At 35.0% G+C, this 22583-nt stretch overlaps 1 protein-coding gene across 1 annotated transcript in view; it reads right to left on the reverse strand.

Annotated features, from left to right (window-relative positions):
* The window catches only part of LOC100370656 (biogenesis of lysosome-related organelles complex 1 subunit 1-like), a 34385-nt gene that overhangs the window by 7731 nt on the left and 4071 nt on the right, over positions 1-22583 (reverse strand). Inside the window, exon 2 of the mRNA XM_002734198.4 lies at positions 512-584. Within this exon, the coding sequence (XP_002734244.1) occupies positions 512-584 (73 nt within the window). The remainder of the gene's footprint in view (positions 1-511; positions 585-22583) is intronic.

Below are 22583 nucleotides of genomic sequence, written 5' to 3' on the forward strand. Positions count from 1 at the left end.
CATGCATTGCTCTTTGAATTCTGCATTGGCTGCATGCTAAACACAACCAAGCAAGGAGGTGTATGATGTTTGCTTGGATGCACTGACAGAAGAGGATTTATTATATATGTAGGACAGACCTTATTGGTATACACTGCAGATCAATTTTAATTAGAATTGCCATTGCATTTGAATTATTTGTGTGATAAAGCCATCTTTAATTGTTTAACAATACATTGCCTGTGAGATTCACTGTCTATTATGACTATTAAAATACAATCATTACATTATCTACGGAAATGCTTGCTATTAGTAATAGTTCAGCTATTGGCAACAAACTTCTGACCCGCATACAATTAGCCCAAATGTTTGCATTTATTAAATGACGATAACATGAATAATCGCTTCTAATAAAATACAGGTGATAATATATCTTTAAGGCAAATCAAAATCTCTCTAATATGAAACTACATTTCTTTTCCTGTACAGCGTTCAACTAAAAAGACACCTAGAAGAAATCGGAGATACTCACCCAGAATTAAGGTTATCCACCAAAGCATGAGTGAAGAGAGATGAGGCTGCAATTGCTTCTCTTCTTCGCTTTTCTGACCAAGAAAAGAAAAATTAAACTATTTTTAAAAACTGTAATCTAAAAAACTTTAAACATCATTCATGACACTCATACCTGTTAAAACAGTTACATACATGTATGCAAATGAAAGGAAAATGAAAACACAATTACAACCAAGTAAAAAATTCATAGGAAAATCCCCTAACTACACTACTATATTTGAAAAGCATATTATAGAACCTAGAACATTTTTTTTTATTTGGCCACACTGTATTTGCTCCATCAGTAGTGCATGCAACTATGTATATGAACCAGAATAAAATAAATAAGATTTTTGGTTAAATACGTTCATCTATTGGAGATGCACTTCTAATAGAAGTAGGTGAAATTTATAAAGATTCCACAAGGAGTTGAATAATTATTTGGCTTTATGAGAAAAAAAACAACAGTAACACAAGTAACTTTATAGCCCTCTCTGGCTGAACGGCATCAGACCTCACTAATGCCTGCGAATTCGTAAAGTTTATGCCTTCTTGATTTCAATGAATATTCATTTTTGTGGTCATGGTTACACTGTCAATCAAAGCATTGTCAGCAAAACTCGCAGACTGTTTTCAACAAGATGATAAACATCGGGCGGAAATAAAGTCTGCTGTTAATGGTTACTCTTTGATGGCTGTCACTATCTGTTGTTCCTGTAATTTGATTAGTACCACAAAAAATTGTCTGGGAAGTGAATAAGTACATCGTTCTGTCAGGCGTGTTGGGTTTGGAGCACCATGAGGGCGCAACTCACGCAATTTTGTCAGGCTAGTAACTTTGTATGAGAACAGACTCGTGACAATGATTCCTTTAGAAAAGGCGAAGATTTCAATTAGCATATGTAAATACACACCTTATTGATGCTACTATACCCCAGTGTATTGAGTAACTACATGTACAAGCCAATAAATAAACACAACTACACCCATACAATATATATTCACAGTTAGTAATTGAATACAACAATAAATTTTTGTTATTTCATAATTCAGTATTGAATGGTAATGGTTTTATTAGTCCTCACATTATTATCACTGCGAAACCTATCTTGAAGAATAAAAATAAAATGTTGATTGAAAAAAAATTGTTCTTGCATCTACATGTATATCTCTTACATAACAAGAATAAATTATTTGTGGAGTACAAACCAAGGTATGTATCACAGAATGGAACTGCTAACAGGTCAAAAATGATCTAAGAATAATAATTACATACAAATGTATAATCTTACAATATTTTCTCTTAGGTTGACGTCAGCAGACACAAGTTTTGTATCAATCCGAACTGTAGGCTAAGAAAAAATATCATGGGATTATATACTTATCACAAGCATTATTCCCACAGGCCAAAAAAGTAAAATGTAACACCAGATACGAATCTATCATTTCCACGCTCCTTGTATGCAAATTTTCTTGACCATACAATATTCTATTTGATCAAGTTCACAAGGATTTATTTTAATTTCAACCTATAAAGACTGAATAATAATTTCAAAAATACACATTTCCAAAGATTTCCAAAATGTATCATTTTCACCACAATCCATATGATATGTATATGAACCCAGAAACTCCGGCAGTACAGTGTATGTGACATTTAACTATGTGATACGCATTTTCAATCTGTCCTGTATTATATCACAATGTGGAGATACATGTATACATATTATGCAAGTGATAAGTTATTAACATGTAACCTCGGAAGGAGATAAAAGAGATATTAAAACTAACATCATTCACTGCTATAGATGGATTGCTGATAGATTGCTAAGGAAGTATTGCTTGCTTGTATCTATATGTATAATGTATGTATTACAAGTTACAATTTTAAAACATGGAAATACTGTGAAATACTTTTATTTTAAGATATTACCGAATATACAAGAAAGGACCAAAATCTGAACCCAGCAATCATGGAGGAGTAGCATTATTGATCTACTTAGGCAAACTTTATACTGCACTTTTAAATATTGATAGATATGTATATGCGATCGTCTATACTGGAATCTACAAAAATATGGTATAAATGGTAATTTCTATAATACAACATGCCATGCATGGCACAGTCCCTGTTAGTTATCAAACTTAAGATATATAATTTTGTTTATAGTAATATAGTTCAAACACAAACATGTCAGAGATATGGATCCAGAAGCTGATGTATGATTATGGTGATTTTTTAACACTGAAATGATTGACATTCAGTCATCTTGTATCTGATTGTCAAACAAATACTTGTCCATATTGAGAGATATTGCTGTGGAACAGACTTTAATAATTAAAACAAAATGGCCATCAGTTGTCTATTTTGAATACATCTGTGTATCTATAACATGATGTTGAATGAACATATAAAATTTTAACATAATCTGTCAAATCATGTCAGAAATGCAGCTCTAGAACAACATTCATTAAAACAAAATGGCCGCCAGCCAGTTATTTTGAATCAGATTTGAAAAATAAAATGATGTGCATCAGGGACCCATAATGTCCAACGTACGTACAAAGTTTGAACAAAATCCATCCATAAACGACCAAGATCCGGTTCCAGAATGCAATCTATAATGAATGTATAAAATTTGAACATAATCAGTCAAAGCATCGCAGAGATATGGCATTAAAACTGCACTCATTGAAACAAAATGGCCCCAGTCAGTCATTTTAAATCTGATTTGAAAAACAAAATGACATGCATCAAGGTCCAATAATGTCCAACGCATGCACCAAGTTTGAACAAAATCCATCCATAAATGCTTGATTTTAATGATTTTTCCACTTGAATCAGATCGTGAAACAAATTGATGTGCATATGTCTAATATTATGTATGATGTGTGTGTGGAGTTTGAATGTAATCAGTCCAGGTATGTCTACTAGTAAGATATAGGTCCAGACGCATGCATGAACAGAGATCAAACCATAAGTTTCACTTTTTAACAAAAATGACAAAAATATCAAAATCAGAGAATTGAAGGTATCATCACAAAATGAACAAATCTGAAAGAGGTCCACATGTAGTACCTATAATTATTACATATGTACTGCAGTTTATTTTGATTCGTCCCTGAAATCAAAATCGGTATTTCCACACCCCATATGCAAATGAGGTCTAAGAGTAAACAAAGTAGTCCCTTCAGGAGAACCGTTTTTCGAAACATAGCAGAAATAAACAATATTTAGAAGTACGATATTTTTCCCCGGGGTACATGAATATACTTGCCGAGTGAAATGAAATTTTAACAATGGTAATGGTTTCTTTAGGCAGGCACTTATTTAGACCAAAACTAATTTGCATATCACCCATGCAATAATATTTTCGGTATTTTCACGGTCTACCCCGGTATATGCAAATGAACATGGTATTTTCATTGGCTACCAAACTATTTTTATTTTGTAAACACATTTTCGTCTGCTATTTTTGTCCAGTTCAAATTGTTCAGCAACATTGTTGGCATGTTAGGTGTACATCATATGGAATACTACAATTCGGAGAACTTAATGTATGTTGACCACCTGGAAACTGAGATTTATAAACCTTGAAGGGCTCTCGCAAGATCCACCCGTAGTAAAATCAGCGATCACATGTACTATGGAGCCACAACCATCAATATCGAGATACCAGGAGGTTTCTGCTGGCGATGTTGCAGCGTTACAAATAAAGATTACTAACGCCAAATGAGCAACATTTTAACCGGTAACTAAGACTCAGTCAATCCACGACCAGCAAACAACATCACAAACGAAGTTGTAGCGTGCAGCTCAGCGACGACTGCTGTCGGTGAAAGTCATTCCGTCAGTGGAATACCGCAGTTGCACGGCATGTTTGCCAATGCACATATCTGTGGAGGAACTTTTAACTTCAACATAAACTGTGTCGTCCAGTTCAATTTCTGGTTTTGTCGTGGTCCCAACTAAATGTCCACAAGTTTTTTTATTCGGACAGTGACTCAGATTAGACATCTGATTATTTTATTTTCACACAGACAGTACGCGCTCTACACTGACACGCTTTGCTAGGGCGTAACACTATCTTGGAACATATTAATGGGCAATAGGGTTTCCCCGACCTAAATTCCATCCTGGTTTGTTGCACGTTCTTTCTTTAATATGAAATAATCAAATATAAAACATATGTAATGATAACAGAACCCCACACCCTCCCTGTGACTTTCATTGCGTATGGAAGTTATTTTCACTCAAGATGCAGTGTAATCTTGCTTCGCTAGTGAAAGTACGATGGCAGGATACACCGCATCACCCGTGAAAATAATTTTTATACACAACGAAAGTCACGGGGAGGGTGTGGGGTTCTGTCATAATATAATATCAAAGTAATCGAAAAAATCACTTTTACCAAAAATGACAAAAGTATTCGTCAAAATTAGAGAATAAAGATATCACGAAATGAACAAATCTAAGAGAGGTCTGCCCAAGGTACATATACTGTAAAATGACTAATTTTCGCTGGGTTTAAATTTCGCTGATTTACCGTTTTTTTTGCATATTCAGTAGGTTTTAAATTCACGGTTTTATTATTTAAATAATGTGTTATATGCTAAATTTTACATATTCACTGGGTTTTAATTTAGCGCATTTTCCAGTCAGCGAAATATGCAAAATTAAAACCCAGTGAATAATTAATCCCTTTACAGTACACCAAGTATCAAAGCAATAAGAATTGTAGTTTTCAAGAAGAAGTTGAAAATGTAAAACATTGACACGGACGACGGAGATAGACAATCACAGTTTATCACTCATATGATAAGCTCCGCTCGACAAAGTCGACAGCAGAGCAAAAAAGCAATGAAGGTAATGTTCATACAGTACTAACACAAACACTCAATTCTGTATCAAACCACAGTCCCTTTATCATGACTGTGATCAAACCTAAAAATTAGCACAGCTTTAACGCTATTTGATAGCTCCCATCATTAGCTATCAGTGTGAAGTATTGGGAGAGGTAGTTGCTAAAAATACTGAATGATTTTATTGAAAATGTTAAGTATTCTTTTTGCAGATTATACTTGGGGGTTAAAAAGAATGCCACTAAGCTTGCAATATTAGGGAATTGGGAAGATAAAAATTAATACACAAATAATTAAATTCTGGTTCAGACCAAAATTCCCAGAGACGCTCAAGTTAATAAAATGCACCTTTAAATAAGGACTGGGTGGACAAAAAATGTTGACAAAATTATCAGTGATACATGTAGCAATCTTGATAAAGCAATCAAACAACAAATAAAAAAGGAGAAACAGCTCTAAACCACGACTACATGTATATCTGTTTTGCTGAAAGAGAATTATATAATAAAATGGAAAGAAGCTCTATTTGATGACAATAGAGCAAATGGTAGAACAAACAAATTGGCAAATTATTCAAAACACAATTTAAAATGAAAAAAAAATTGAGTAATGAGTAAATTTCAAACTGAGACGAGCCTTATGCCAGTTCAGAAGCTCTGATCATGAACTCCATATTGAAACTGGCAGGCATTGCAAAACTCTGAGGAATGAAAGGGTCTGTAAATACTGTGATAAAAAGCAGATTGAAGATGAGATACATTTCCTTATGGACTTCAGTCTGTACAATACACACAGAACTGAATTATTCAAGTACTGTGAGGAAATTATACTAAATTTTAGCAAGTTAAATGAACTAGTAAAATTCAAAGAAATTATAGAAAATTGTACAGGAATCAGAATTGCACTACTGTAGAATATTTTATTTTAGCTGGAATTAATTTTCGCTGAAAACACTTTTTAAGCATTTTGTATGGAATTTATTTTCACTGATTTTTGTCAAGTTGAATGTAATACATAGGAAAAAATGTATATTCGCTGGATTTTATTTTCACTGAATCATCCCTTCAGCGAAAATAGCGAAAATTAATTCCAAGCGAAAATAAAGTATTCTACAGTATATATAAAAAAATGTATGCAAATAAGATTTGAGCAGCTCCACCAAAATTAGAATTATTCTTTCTGCTATAGTTATGATTTTACGATTTTAATGTAATTTTAATATGATTTTTCCCTTCTTAGCAGTTGTAGTTAGTGTGTTGTATTCTACTGTACAAGTATATTGTGATTCTTCATGTGTTTGATTGTAATATTATTTAGCTTTGTTTAGCATTCTATACGACTATAGAACAACTTACTGTAGAGGTGTCAATCAGCCTAATCCCATGCGAACGTGTGTCTGGGCTACGCTGGTGGCCCACGTTTTGCTGAATTTTGCCAAAATGCGAGTACATACATCGGTAATTCTTGATCCATTTTAGTCATTCTGTGTATTCAGTTTAGTTTAGATCACTCGGAAACGCGAGTTTTACTTCAAGTTGCCGAATAATATATTTTTTAGCCAAAATTGACCATATTTCAGAAAAGTAATAGAATATCTTCATAGTAATTTTCTTGAATGTATAATTAAGAAAAAGGAACAACTTTTACTGGAGCACAGCAATTTTTTCTGATAGTTTTCTAGGATAGTTCACGTCACCATGTTTACAACAAAGCTGGTCTTATGTTATTAAATTCTGTCGATCATGTATTAAAAAGCCTTTGAAAATGTTATACATCAGGGCAAGAAGAGTACCAGTCAAACAATCGAGGCAAAATTAATATAACGGTCATGAAATAGTACTGACGTGATGTTTTGATTTTGTGCATGTGTGTAGCAACGTCACGTTGAGAGAACGTTTATTACTTACTTCCACCAGATTTATTTCCACTGCTATTTAGTCTGACCTGCAACTGAATTTTATACTTTGTTTTATTTTTACTCGGACCTGTTTTATGAATGTCTGTGGACCCATGAGAATCACTAACATATGAAACTTCTGTCTGACCTTTCACGTCACTTCCTGTTGAAACACCGTAGTATCGCGCGAGATCATGCGTTTTCGCGTGACTTCATGAACATTTTCTTATCTCCCCCAAGTTGTTTATAAGCTTAAATCATTATCGCAAAAGTAAACACGAGACACACGTTAGATCGAAAGAAATACCCGCGTTGCCAGTCTGTTTATTAGTTGATTTTAACACTGACGATGGGTCCTGCGAAGCCTGAAACGCTTGATCTGTGTCTGCTATAGAGTGGTCAGACAATAAAAATTATTTCATCACGTACAATAATGGTGATTTTGACAACTTTAATCCGGTCACATTTTCCAAGATACAGTACAATGTGCACACAAGGACCCATGTGTTCTCGCCATTGGCGAGGCAATGGCGAGGCCATGTCCCGCCAATGTCGAGCCAATGGCGTGCCAGTGGCGAGGTCATTTAAGGGCTCGCCCTCAAAAAAGCGAGCCCAAGATCGAGCTCGTCGCGGTCAGTTATATACGGTGCGCCTTATTTAACTCGGCGCGATCACCGGCGCGACCGGTATTTCTTGGAACACCAAAACATAAAATATCACTTCAGCGTGGTTACACGAGTGTTGTTTGAAAAGTTAACAATTTTTTGGGCACAGATCTAGAAGCAGTACCTACACACGAATTGGTGACGTCATAAAATACATGACCTTCAATCGGGGTCGTTTCCTCGGTATATACGAATTGGTATATACAAATTACAATAAAGATTACACATAAGGTAAAACAAATCACGTGACAATATAATGATAATAACGGTAATAAATCCTAGCTTAACAGTTGAACAGAACGCTCATATAGTCAGTCGGGTGACGCCGAGGGTCACGAACTGTGTTGCAAAATGGCCATGTGGTTGAAACTGGGTCATGGCGTGACGGGTGAGGAAGACATCATTAAACACTCAAAATCACAATAAAACGGGGAAGTGGTTGCATATTACGGCGTAGCCAACATGGGAAATAAAAAAACGCCCAATACAAACGACATGGGTTCGAATCACACTAGATACACACTCACCAGAACCGAAGCAATCAGAAACCAGCAATCGTTTTGGCTTTTCCGTTCAACTCATCGGAACACTGGAGTAGTTAGAAAAATGAACACCACTTAACGACCAACGTCTTGCCGTGGTACACAAGCGTGCCATCAAAATAAAACAAAATTAGCTTGAAAAGACAGTGGGTTCGAGTCCCGCTCAGAGCTACCGTAAAAACGTAAATCAAATGAACTGAAATCTCTCAAACCGTAAACAAGTAAACAAAGAACGTCGCAAAAAAATAATAAACCTCACAAAACTCCACCATACAAAACTGAATGAATAAATAATAAAATAACTAACGTCTTAAACTGGACGACGCGCAATTTGTTCAACAGTTTCCAGATTGTGACAAGAGATACCCAAGTCAAGGTAAGTTTTGTTAAAGTGTCGATGGCGTTCCCTATATTACGAAAACAATTCAGGCAACAGACGAATATCTTCTGTGGTGTTGTTGAATTTATACTGTGTCTGCGGAATTGTTGATTGAGGGTTCGAAGCCAGCAGTTAACATGTTGTTAGAAAGTTTCACAATTGAATCAAATATCCAATGATAACCAGTATATTTATTTCATTATTTTAACAACTTGCAATGGTGGAAGTTGGTCAAACACGAGTTCTTACACCTAAATAATTATCAAATATTTGTCGACACATTTATTCTCTCAACCTTGTAGAGGTGGAAATTAATTAAACAACAGGTATTTACTCACAAATATAATGGTCAATATTTGTCCATACATTCATTCTGTCAATTTAAGAACTTGTAATTGTTGGAATTAATCAAATGAGAGTTGTCTACACCAAAATAAGTTTCAAATACTTGTCCATACATTTATTCTCTCAATTTAACAACTTGTAATGGTGTAAAATTATTAAATGAGAGTTGTCTACACCAAAATAAGTCTCAAATATGTGTCCACACATTTATTCTCTCAATTTAACAATTTGTAATTTGTGGAAGTAAATTAAATGCGACTTTTCTACACCAAAATAAGTCTAAAATATTTGTCCACACATTTAGTCTCTCAATTTAACAACTTGTAATTGTGGGAATTAATCAAACGCGAGTTGTTTACACCAAAATAAGTCTCAAATATTAGTCCATACATTTATTCTCTCAATTTAACAACTTGTAATGGTGTAAAATAATTAAACGAGAGTTGTCTACACCAAAATAAGTCTAAAATATTTGTCCGCACATTTATTCTCTCAATTTAACAACTTGTAATGGTGTAAAATAATTAAACGAGAGCTGTCTACACCAAAATAAGTCTAAAATATTTGTCCGCTCATTTATTCTCTCAATTTAACAACATGTAATTGTGGGAATTAATCAAACGAGAGCTGTCTACACCAAAATAAGTCTAAAATATTTGTCCGCACACATATTCTCTCAATTTAACAACTTGTAATGGTGTAAAATAATTAAACGAGAGCTGTCTACACCAAAATAAGTCTAAAATATTTGTCCGCACATTTATTCTCTCAATTTAACAACATGTAATTGTGGGAATTAATCAAACGAGAGATGTCTACACCAAAATAAGTCTAAAATATTTGTCCGCACATTTATTCTTTCAATTTAACAACCTGTAATTGTGGGAATTAATCAAACGTGAGTTGTTTACATCAAACTAAGTATTAAATATTTGTTGAGACATTTATTCTCTCAATTTAACAACTTGTAATGGTGTAAAATAATTAAACGAGAGTTGTCTACACCAAAATAAGTCTAAAATATTTGTCCGCACATTTATTCTCTCAATTTAACAACTTGTAATGGTGTAAAATAATTAAACGAGAGTTGTCTACATCAAAATAAGTCTAAAATATTTGTCCGCACATTTATTCTCTCAATTTAACAACTTGTAATGGTGTAAAATAATTAAACGAGAGCTGTCTACACCAAAATAAGTCTAAAATATTTGTGCGCACATTTATTCTCTCAATTTAACAACTTGTAATTGTGGGAATTAATCAAACGAGAGCTGTCTACACCAAAATAAGTCTAAAATATTTGTCCGCACACATATTCTCTCAATTTAACAACTTGTAATGGTGTAAAATAATTAAACGAGAGCTGTCTACACCAAAATAAGTCTAAAATATTTGTCCATACATTTATTCTCTCAATTTAACAACTTGTAATGGTGTAAAATAATTAAACGAGAGCTGTCTACACCAAAATAAGTCTAAAATATTTGTCCGCACATTTATTCTTTCAATTTAACAACCTGTAATTGTGGGAATTAATCAAACGTGAGTTGTTTACATCAAACTAAGTATTAAATATTTGTTGAGACATTTATTCTCTCAATTTAACAACTTGTAATGGTGTAAAATAATTAAACGAGAGTTGTCTACACCAAAATAAGTCTAAAATATTTGTCCGCACATTTATTCTCTCAATTTAACAACTTGTAATGGTGTAAAATAATTAAACGAGAGTTGTCTACATCAAAATAAGTCTAAAATATTTGTCCGCACATTTATTCTCTCAATTTAACAACTTGTAATGGTGTAAAATAATTAAACGAGAGCTGTCTACACCAAAATAAGTCTAAAATATTTGTGCGCACATTTATTCTCTCAATTTAACAACTTGTAATTGTGGGAATTAATCAAACGAGAGCTGTCTACACCAAAATAAGTCTAAAATATTTGTCCGCACACATATTCTCTCAATTTAACAACTTGTAATGGTGTAAAATAATTAAACGAGAGCTGTCTACACCAAAATAAGTCTAAAATATTTGTCCATACATTTATTCTCTCAATTTAACAACTTGTAATGGTGTAAAATAATTAAACGAGAGCTGTCTACACCAAAATAAGTCTAAAATATTTGTCCGCACATTTATTCTCTCAATTTAACAACTTGTAATGGTGTAAAATAATTAAACGAGAGTTGTCTACACCAAAATAAGTCTAAAATATTTGTCCGCACATTGATTCTCTCAATTTAACAACATGTAATTGTGGGAATTAATCAAACGAGAGATGTCTACACCAAAATAAGTCTAAAATATTTGTCCGCACATTTATTCTTTCAATTTAACAACCTGTAATTGTGGGAATTAATCAAACGTGAGTTGTTTACATCAAACTAAGTATTAAATATTTGTTGAGACATTTATTCTCTCAATTTAACAACTTGTAATGGTGTAAAATAATTAAACGAGAGTTGTCTACACCAAAATTAATCTCAAATATTTGTCCACACATTTATTGTCACAATTTAACCACTTGTTAATAGTGGAAATTACTTAAACGCGACTTGTTTAATCAGTTGACATCAATGCAACTTACCCGCAGACAGTGCACAACAGAGTATCATTATTGAGCAATTATAAACAGGAACGTGTCTTGGCATTAGGGTTAGGGTTGGGTCAGGTATGGGCAACGGAATTATTAACAGGAACGTGTCTTGGCATTAGGGTTAGGGTCGGGTCAGGTATGGGCAACGCAAATGGCAAACACCCAATTGGCAAGATGTACACTAACGGGTTATGGCATGCACATAGTTTACACAAGTAAAAACACAAAATTGGCAATTTTTTGGACAATTGTAACTCAATAATAGAAATATGTTGTATTTCTATATATATACACACTATATAGTCTTATCAAATGCAAACACATCCAGTCAATCCATTGTGGTCTTGTGGGTCAGTTCTCTACATAGTGATCAGGAGGACCTGGGTTCAATTCCCTTGCCTGCCCATCTTTTTCTCGCAAACACCATTTGGAAATAAAGCTAAATATGACAACAAATTATTTAATTTGCATGACTACCCACATAGCTCAGTTGATTTCAGCAATGTCAGCAATGTGAGCGATCGCTGGTTCGAATCCAGTATGTTTAGTTAGATTTTTGAATGCTAGTGAAGACAGTGCTCCTATGAATAGGACTTAAATCCTAACTCCTGTGTGAAGACACTCGTGGTACAGTGGACAAGACAGTCGCTGGGAACTCAAAGATCGCAAGTTCGAATCACGGATTGGACACTCCTACAAAAGACATCAAAGACGTTAAAATCATAAACAGCGGATTCAAAAACTCAAGTCAGGAAAACAGAACACAAGAATACTACCCCACATGGAAGCCAGTCCAAGTCGTCGAAGAACGAACACAGTTGACAGCTGTAGGTCACGTGCAACAACAGACACGAGGAGCATGGCTGCTCTCCAAATGCGTCCCTTCTTTTGTATTGACCCCCTAAGGATTGCTAATCCCCCTTTCTAACTCTTCCCCCAAAAATAATATATCGCCCCTTTTAAAATGTATTGACCCACAAATTAATGAATATTCATGAGCACAGAAACTGCTACGTCATGAATAAATTAGCATAATTTAAAAAAAAATTGCATAAAGTGTAGGTACTCCTTCTGGAGCTCTGCCATTTTTTGTTTTGTTGATTTCATCATTAAGATTTGTCAGATTGAATTATTTCCCCGAGTGGACCTTAATCTTTACAGACCCGATCGTTTTGTGAGATTTGCGTGGGTATGTGTACGTGTATCTGATTGTCGATTTCATATCATTGGTAGTTGTAAAAATAAAACAAAACAAAAACACTCTGTGCCGAAACCTCAGTGACAACACGATTTCCAAATATATGTTATCATGTTGTTTTGATGATATGCGAGTAATTTTGCCATGCATGTAAATCAGTCGGTCCCTGGTCCACCATTATACATGTATTACCGATGTCTTGATTCACCCCTGCACCGATCTGGAAAACGGGTCTCATTATGTGACAAAATAATCGTCACAAACTGTTTGTGTTCACTTAAATTCCAATGTATAAACCGTCATCACGACGTTCATAGAGGTAAAATGCTAGACAAAGTAAAATTGTTGTACGTGGAGTCATTGCATGATGTATGTATGACAGTTCAGTCAGTTCAGTCAGAGGTCAATGTCGTAACTAAAACCTCCATGCTAAAACCATGTGGTCAGCAACAGAAATTATACAAGTATGTTTTCGAATTAGATAATATAATAACCGCGCTTTAACTAAGACATAACCGTCAAGTTCTCTCTGTCCTGTGTTCACGCGAACTTCGGTAAGATTTTTTTAATTAAAATGCCAATGCGGTAAAAGTGTCGCCGAGACCTAGACGCAACAAAAGAAAAATGAAAAGCTGTCTAGCTGGCTGCCATGACGTCGACTTTTGAGGGCACCGCTAGCCAATAGTATGTATGGATTTACGTAACTCTGTTGTTACTTTGTACTAAACATCTGTTTTGTTGCATAGTGCGATGCATTTTACTCGAGCGATTCCCGTTAATTATCGTGACGCCGACCGGTCACGGTGCTTCCCTTCGATTAACAACGGATATTTTGCCGTGTAACTCTATTATTGGACTGACTTCCGTGATAGGAAAAACAGATATCTTGTAATGTGTAGTTTACTCTAATGTAGCGACAGTTACGTAACATCATGCAAGCCTTCAATTTCTACTTATAGTACAGTATAGTACAAATATTGACTAACAGTATTGGGTTACTAAGTTTTCATTGTAGTGTTCAGACTAGGTGCATATCGTCCCAGTTTTCTATCTACATTTGTACTCCACGACCTGTACAATTTCCAAAAATACATATACTATTTAAGCCAAGCAAAAATATAGGAAAGATGTTTACGAAAGATACCTGAAATCAAGAATGCACCGCATCCGCATGCAATACTACATTGCATATATTTTACATTAATTGTATACGTAATATACTGCTTGCCATTTAATATAAATTTTATATAATTTCATTGCTTCAGTCAAAATGTACTAACAAGTAAAACGTGTACATTGTGATAGTATTATATTTTGCGTTGATGTGGATTGCATTCTTTATAATGGCATGTAGGTGTTATTTAGTATGTTTGGACAGAACCACAAATCTCAACGCTGCAATGTTCGCGAGTTATTCTGATCGTAACCTGGCCTATTTTTATGAAGGCTTGTTTTGCAATATAATAAGTAGCTAATTTTTAATGACGCAATATAATGTGTACATAGATAATATTGGTGACGGTACCTGATATGTATCGTAAAATCCTGTGACACTGAATGCTGTTCCACATTTGCGGTGGCCGATCAATACATAACTATGACTATTTTGTGTGTATACTTGAGTGTCTGGAAAATTGGTATGATGACAACCGTTTTCATGGGATTAAGCCTCCGCAAATGAAAGCAAAGACAAAAATGGAAAGAAGGTGATGATGTATACAATGTACGATAGGACTATCAGAAAATAAGCCGAGTTGTCATTGGTCTTTTCTCACGGCGAAAATCATCGATAAAATGAGCTTGTCTAGTTTAACAATAACAATGTGTTCTGTATTTTATTTTGTAATTAATTTATAGCCAGTTTCATACACTGACGTGAGTGAAACAAACATCTGACAAGTGAGGCAATATGCACGTTGTATGTCAATGTTATAAAATGTCATGCCTTTTTACGTACACGGGCTCGATGATGTTACTGGGCGCGTCTATGGGCGCGTCTATGGGCGCGCCCCTCACATTTACACATCACACTTTGAACCTTAGTGACTCTGATGTCCACTGAATATGTACTTTTGCACATACATTTGTATGTTGGTTATCAGTGTTGTGTATTACACAGGGACATGTTTAATGTATGTCAGCGCGTATCTTGTTTTTATTCTTTTCAAACCCATTTGCGTGTTTTCATATGCGGTGTGCAGAGTTACTAACCATTGGTGTAACATGCAATTCACTTGTAGATTCGGCACATCGCGAAATGCGGGCTTCTGCTTGGACGAGGGACTGATCAGTGTCACTTAGAATTTAAACGCCAGTTGTGTCAGAGTTTCCGACGTGAATAATATGTGTGCCTGTGTGAGACCATGGTGTAACTTTATTTCAATAAAAAAAAATGATTGAATGAAGTACAGAAATATCATAACGACCAGCGTGGAGCATAACAAATGTTTTATGTGTACTGAATTATTGCAAAAAACTGTTTTACCATAGTTGTTAGTATTGGTATCCAATATTATCGAGAGGACGTTCCAGTGTTTTAACAGCAGTGGCGAAAAGTTTCAGAAAAATACTCTTGTTTTCTTGGCTATCGAGAATAAATCAGTGTAGCCATTAATTCAGCAGCTGAGGACCTTTTTTTCTTCACTCTGGTTGTGGTCAACGTCTCGTCCAGTTCGTATGGCTGGTCGCCCACTATCTACATGCCGTCGACGTAGTGGCGAGACCAAACAGCAAGAACCCCGTATATGCTTTAACTGTAACTGTAACTGCAGCAGAGGGAACAACTACAAATGTTTAAATTTACTTTCTTTTATGACCATGTCGACCTTGGTACTGAGACCTCTCAGGCAGTGAATAAGTTATTACAAGAGACCATTTGTACCGGTCTTTTTGGCAGTCTCACTGCGACGTTTACGTTTATAGCAGGCGGCTGTATGTTAAGAAATGTCGCGCTGTGTAAACTTGCCCCAATTTTTATTATTGACAGGAAAACAGTTCTTCCCCGTTTTTTTTAAATAAAACATCTGCTGTTCATAGTATTATCAAGACCGTTGGCATGTTTTAGTTTGGCAAACAAACTTTTCAAAAAAAAAAAAACGTTTTCCCGAAATTTTCAAACTGTCTGTAAATCACCCCAGACCAGGAATGGTTAACCAGACACACATACAAACATCATATTTTTCACCCGTTTTTCGCAAAAATAAAACAACTGTCATCAAAAATAATAATATTTTCTATTTGAATCCGAAACTGTCTGGAAATCATTCCTAGGTCAATTTGATGAACCTAAGTGTGTCGTTGGGGCCAAACTGGTGACCTACATGTATGTTAATCATCTCACCGTTGCGTGAATTATTTATTTTTGATTGGCCAAGAGACTTTAGGCAACAACAAAAAAACGAATCTGACGACGTTCGTGCTTGACAAAATTATTGTAAAGTAAAAACAATTCACCCGTGCATACTAATGGGAGTTACCATTTTTGGACGGCCTGCTACGACAGACACGGTTTTTTACACATGACGTTTTAAATAAATTAGAGGTGGGGATACGTTGTTTGAAATCGTTGGTTCTTTTATTGTTTATCTTATCCGCTCCTATTTGTTTCACAAATTAGTCGTTTGCATATCAATATGTCCGAAGCAAGGTCACGCTATCACTTTGGAAACAGGTCATTTTGGGGTTTTCATCTGCCGATTTTACTAAACTAGAGCTCGTCTTTTTTCAAATTTGTTTGCAATTTCTTCTTATTTTTCGATTACCCTACAAGTGTTACAAGTGTTTTTCAAATTATTAGCGTCTTTTAACAAAAATAGTGTATGTTTAGTGTCATCGGATTAACGCTAAACCACAGTCCCTCCCTTGTTGACGGACTGTGACTAACCACAGCTCTAACATAAATACCTCCATGGTTCAGGCAAACTATTATTATTTTCCAACATGTGACCTTTAGTTTGGATCCAGTACGTTACTTTTCAAAACGCGGCGCGTGGATACAACTGCCGAGACGCATCCACTGAACTAATAGGAAGCGTGAATAAACAGCGTCCTAGCACAGTAATAATTGTGTAATTTATTTATTTTTTGAGACGACTCTAAAATATATATACATGTACTAGTACGTTACTGGGGCGTTCTGTGTTCATTTAGATTGAAAGCTGAAAATAAGTATGCCAATTGTAGTAATACTACCATATAAATGCAAGACCAACACACGCGCCATTATTTTCCATCTCCCGTGCGAACGACATAAACAATTGCGACCTTCTGATGTTCAAAGCACAACTTACAATTAGTGCTAAGCGGGCGTCAAATAAAAAATCCCTTTTCGAGACACCATTTAATAATTCGACAGGGATTTTTAATTTGAAAACGTCTTGCATAAATTCTGTGACGTTAGGTGCCGACCAAGTGGTTTCATTGACCTCTGACTGAACTTTGAAGAAAACGTACATCGTGCCTACGTGATGCCACCACGTAATTTAAATGAACAATTTTACTTTTTACTTTAGCGAGTTACAGTTGGAATTTAGGCGAGTAAAAAGGTTTGTGACGATCATTATGTTGTGTAATGAGACCCGTTTTACAAGATCGGGGTTGGGTGATTCGGAGTGACGTTTGTTATCTTACGGTGAACCATGGTCGGTTCACGCATCAAATTCAGACTCAGACTCGGGATGCCATTGAGTTTTAATTTAGCAACTACAACACTACTTGTACGCAAGACAAGACAAGCAGAACAGGACAGGGTACACAACAATTCAATCCCCGGTTAACTTTTTCAGTAACCGTTTCCAACTCACAAATCAATAAACACGCACAAATTTCAATGTTTAATTTACCACTGGCCACGCTATTTGCAACACATTACGCAATTTATCCGTTATTTAATCTACATTCGTAAACAACACTGATACTATGTTTTCTGTTGTGGTGGAAAAAAAACATCGGTCGCGCCTGTGATCGCGCCGAGTATAATAAGGTGCGCCGTATCTGACTAATCGCGACGAGCTCGACCTTGGGCTCGCTTCTTTGAGAGCGAGCCTTTCAACAGCCTCGCCACTGGTACGCCACTGGCACGCCATTGGCGAGACATGGCCTCACCATGGTCTCGCCACTGGCGAGAAAATTGGGACCTTGTGTGCACATTGTACTGTAGCAGCTTATCTGATCAAGACAAACTTGGCGTATTAAGAGAGTATAGTTAATCTAGCTGCCATCTATCAATTCGCTTCCAATGTACAGGGTGCGATTACCTGGCCTAGGGTATTTGATTTTGCATAAATTATGATAATGCAACACAAGACATAATAATGAAAGTTCAAATGTCCAAACATAAAGACATGATAATGAAAGCAATTTAAAAATAATGTCAATTTAATGCAAAGTCAATATAAAAATGTCATCTTAATGTCAACTCAGGTACGACTCTTGGATTTAGAGATGCCGCATCCCTGAAAGATTTGGTGCAACTCATTGCAGACTTCTGTTTTACCACTGTCTTTTTATTGCTGATACTTGTAAATTTAAAAACCACAGATTACACAGCAGAGGACACACATCACAGGTGGGTGTTATGAGACCACAAGACTTCAGACGCCTGGGAAGAACAGTCTTGTTTTATTCCGATTTTATTGAAGGATTAAGTACAAGTGTTTTGTAGTTTGTATTGTGTCTACTTCATTGCCCATAATATTTTCTGTGAATCTCATTAATATTCATGAATATTTAATCAGATGTTTACATGGAAATAAAATTCACGCGAAAATAACATATTCCACAGTATATGTAAATAATATCGAAGCGATTGAATGGAAATTGAACATGCAATTACTAATGAAATTACTCACAATAAAAAAAAACGTATCATAATTTTCCATAGATAATTTGATAAAAAGAGACAATAAATTGAGTATGAGAATAGCATCACAAGAATGAGTCATTCCTCTCTAGAGAACAGTGAAGCACACATCAACTCTTAATGACTTGTGTTTCAGTCTTGTAAGATTAAAGTATATAAGAAGCAATTATTCCAATCTGAGAAAGGTATTATGTATATGTAATGAGAATTAGTATCATAATGAATAACTTGAGTTGTTCAATGGGCATTTTTGAATTACCATGGTTATATGCAGTCACGTCAGTAATAACAAAATTAACATTTTTGTTATTTATTTACTAACACTGATATAACAAAATATGTTTTCATTGTGGGTATTTTATTATTATTAAAATCTTTCCGATTTAAAAAAACATATATATAGAATTTAGAAAATACAAAGACAATCAAAAAGACACTATATAAAGACAGAAGAAAAACTTAAAATCTCTATGCTTCACAATTTCCACAATGCATTGACAGACATGGTTAATTAACACTGCTGTAATAAGTGGGTTGTCAGACAACTGCAAGAGAGAACGAAAACTATTACTTCTTCCCCAAAATTCCAGACTACTATCTTGTAAGAAATGTTGTTTAAAACCAGATAAAATTCAAAAGATCCATGAAAAAACTCTACAAAAAGCGCTATATTAAGCATTCATGGTAAAATTACTCCATAGATAAAAAGAATACAATACGAAAATAAAAAAACATTTAAGTTTGTAGTTCAGCATTTCTTCAAGCATAAAATAATCTCGTCTGGCTACGTACAGTTGTATATAAGCTTTATGTTTGAGATCAGAGGTTATTTAATGTCTAAGATATTTATACATTCAATCTATTCAAGAATTTGGCTATTTATAAATATACACACTTGCTGGATGTTAGGTTGAATAAGCATATGAAGCATTTTCTTTTCATTTAAGAGAATTGTTCCCGTACTGTACACAGGTATCAACCAACATCTGCTGACCATATGAGCCAGTAGACAACATGGAAACTACTGGTTCTGGTAATACGTAATTGTTTGAGATTTCACTTACTTAATGGATTTAATATGGATTCCGTACTCATGTTGTTAAAGCATGGTTTATAAGTTTGTTGTGTGCATTAACATTGGCATTGATAATCACTGTTATTCTCAAATGCAGGAAATCAGAGTACATGTATCTCAATAAAATTTTCACTGTTGGTATTCATATACTAAATTTTGAATGCTCATTATCACAGAAGAGTAGCCACTAACATTTCACTGCACTTTTATTATAAACTTGTGGTTCGAGCCGCCAGTTTTCATTATGCAAATGACACTCAAGCGCAAAACATCTCTTCTCTGGATGATCTGCAAAATGACTCTTTTCGACAATCTTAACGCCTGTGGTGTGTTATTTTCACACAACCATGAATATATCCTTTATACAATTTTGATGTTAATTTACAAGCTTGAAGCGATTTCAGTGTGAAATCATGAATAAAACAGTCGTTTTGACTGCTCAAAATGACTATCAATCATTGGTTTATGCAAATGCATGGTGTGAATCTTGGGTTGTTTATTCAATCTCTAGGTATGTTTATGTATATCATTGATTTGATGATGTAAATAATATCATAGAGGTAATAAGAAATGATAAGTTGTGAGTTGTTTGTCTGACCACTTCAGGGGTGTCGTCAACACTATTACTGATGGAAAGATGAACCAAGCCGTTGGTACTTGCTTGGCAGATATGACGAACCTGGTTGGCATTGGGTGGTCATGATAACATGATAATAGTGGGTTTCATTTGTCCACCAAAAAATATGTTTCTTAAATTTAATATACCGATGTGTCTCGAAATAATTTGCAAAGATCCCACAAAAAAAATTATTATGTTCCTGGAAATATATCCAAATAATTAGTGTTCGTCAACATTACGTACGCAAACAAATGTATGCATGTCCGTGTTCAAGACTTTTTGTAACATTGCACATATATTTATGTATATTGAGGTGTCAGAAAAATGGGTACATGCATGTCCATGCCGCACAGCCATACAAAATGTATCACATTTTTTTTTTTTTTTTCACATTGCATAAAGTCATTTTTGCCTACCCGACAAGACACATTATGGCAAACGTTGTACGATAACTACATTCGAATGTGTATGTGATTCAAACAAACTACAATTATTTATGATGACATGCTTTTTCCTAGAAGCACAGAACTACATGTACATGTACATGTGGAGCTCCATGATGCAACAAACGATATCATGGTAATAGCGTATTTGCATGATGTTAGCTTACGGAATTAACACGTCTGGATGAAACTGTAAGAACCAAGTAAACTATGGGGTGAGAATACCACCAAAATTAGCTTGGTGTCATTATTTGAACATTGTTTAGTTGTTTGATCTTTATTTGGAAACTTATTTGGTTATTATTTGGTCATTATTCGGTTATTTGGTCTTTATTTACATTATTTTGTGCTTATTCCAGTAGTGTGTTATTACTGCAGCATCGTATTGCTATTGTTTCATTATTCCAACTTTATTTCTTAATTATTTCCTTATTGTGTAATTGTTACAATATTATTTTGTCATTGTTTCATTCTATTACAATTGCGTCGTTATTTAGACATTATCTTGACATTCAATTGTCATAAGATTCGGTTATTTTCATGTCCAAATGTCTTGACATTCGGTTCGCTTGACTTGCGGTTACCTCAACATTTGGTTCGCTTGACTTGCGAATACCTCAACATTCGATTACCTGACCTACATTAGCTGACCCCGCTATACATGTAATATCCAATCCATAGTCCCGGGCCGCCTCCGATAAAGCGTTGCTCATGATGGCAATGTACATTATTTTTTGTAGCCTTTGTACAGGTTAGCAGGAATTTCTGAATGATGGCCGTTTCATCAACATCCAGAGAACTGACTGAGGTCGTCAGAGCCTGTCGTGACGAAATATCAAATGTCGCAAAACTTGTTGTTGACACGACGCGAAAGTGAAATTAACAATTTGTTTCTGGTGACGAGGCAGCTTGTTGGAACTGGCGCCGGCATTACTAATGTATTACAATCAGGTGCAACCAACGGAGCTGTTCATCGGGAAAGCTGGTCCAAGGGATTTTTGTTGAGGGCAGGGGATTTTTTCTATTTTTTATAGGGGGCGGGAAATATCAGTACACCCCCCAGTGGGTCGGGCAGATTGTCGTGGATGCTTATCCACTTGTGTTTTTCCCTCATTGATTCATATTTGTTGTTGTTTATTCAGTTTTATTCTTTCGTATACGTAATTTAGTTATATTATTAGATCATGTTTTGCTTTATCTATTCGTCTTTATTTTGTTGAATTACATGCTATATTAGCTGAGATACAACAATTGAAAGTTGTTACATGCCTGAAACTATACTGTAATGCATGTATCTCTATTGTAAAGAAACACAGATTCGGTTTATACAAGCCATTTAATAATAATCAACAGACAGCACGAACGCAATAGGAATCAGTTGCAAGGTCGATTTTAAGCTGATGTGCCAATATTGAAATCCAATCACTGTGTTTCCCTCCAATTTTAATCCATAGGTGTGAATCCTGCTCAACCCTATAAAATGGCATTCTATCATGTATTCATCAGTTGCCTTCTTGTTACAGTTTCTTTGTTGTAACATTTCCATAATAAACAGTGTATTGTTT

Source organism: Saccoglossus kowalevskii, chromosome 7, assembly GCF_978046115.1.
Source record: "Saccoglossus kowalevskii chromosome 7, keSacKowa6.1, whole genome shotgun sequence".
In the NCBI taxonomy this organism is placed as follows: Eukaryota; Metazoa; Hemichordata; class Enteropneusta; family Harrimaniidae; genus Saccoglossus; species Saccoglossus kowalevskii.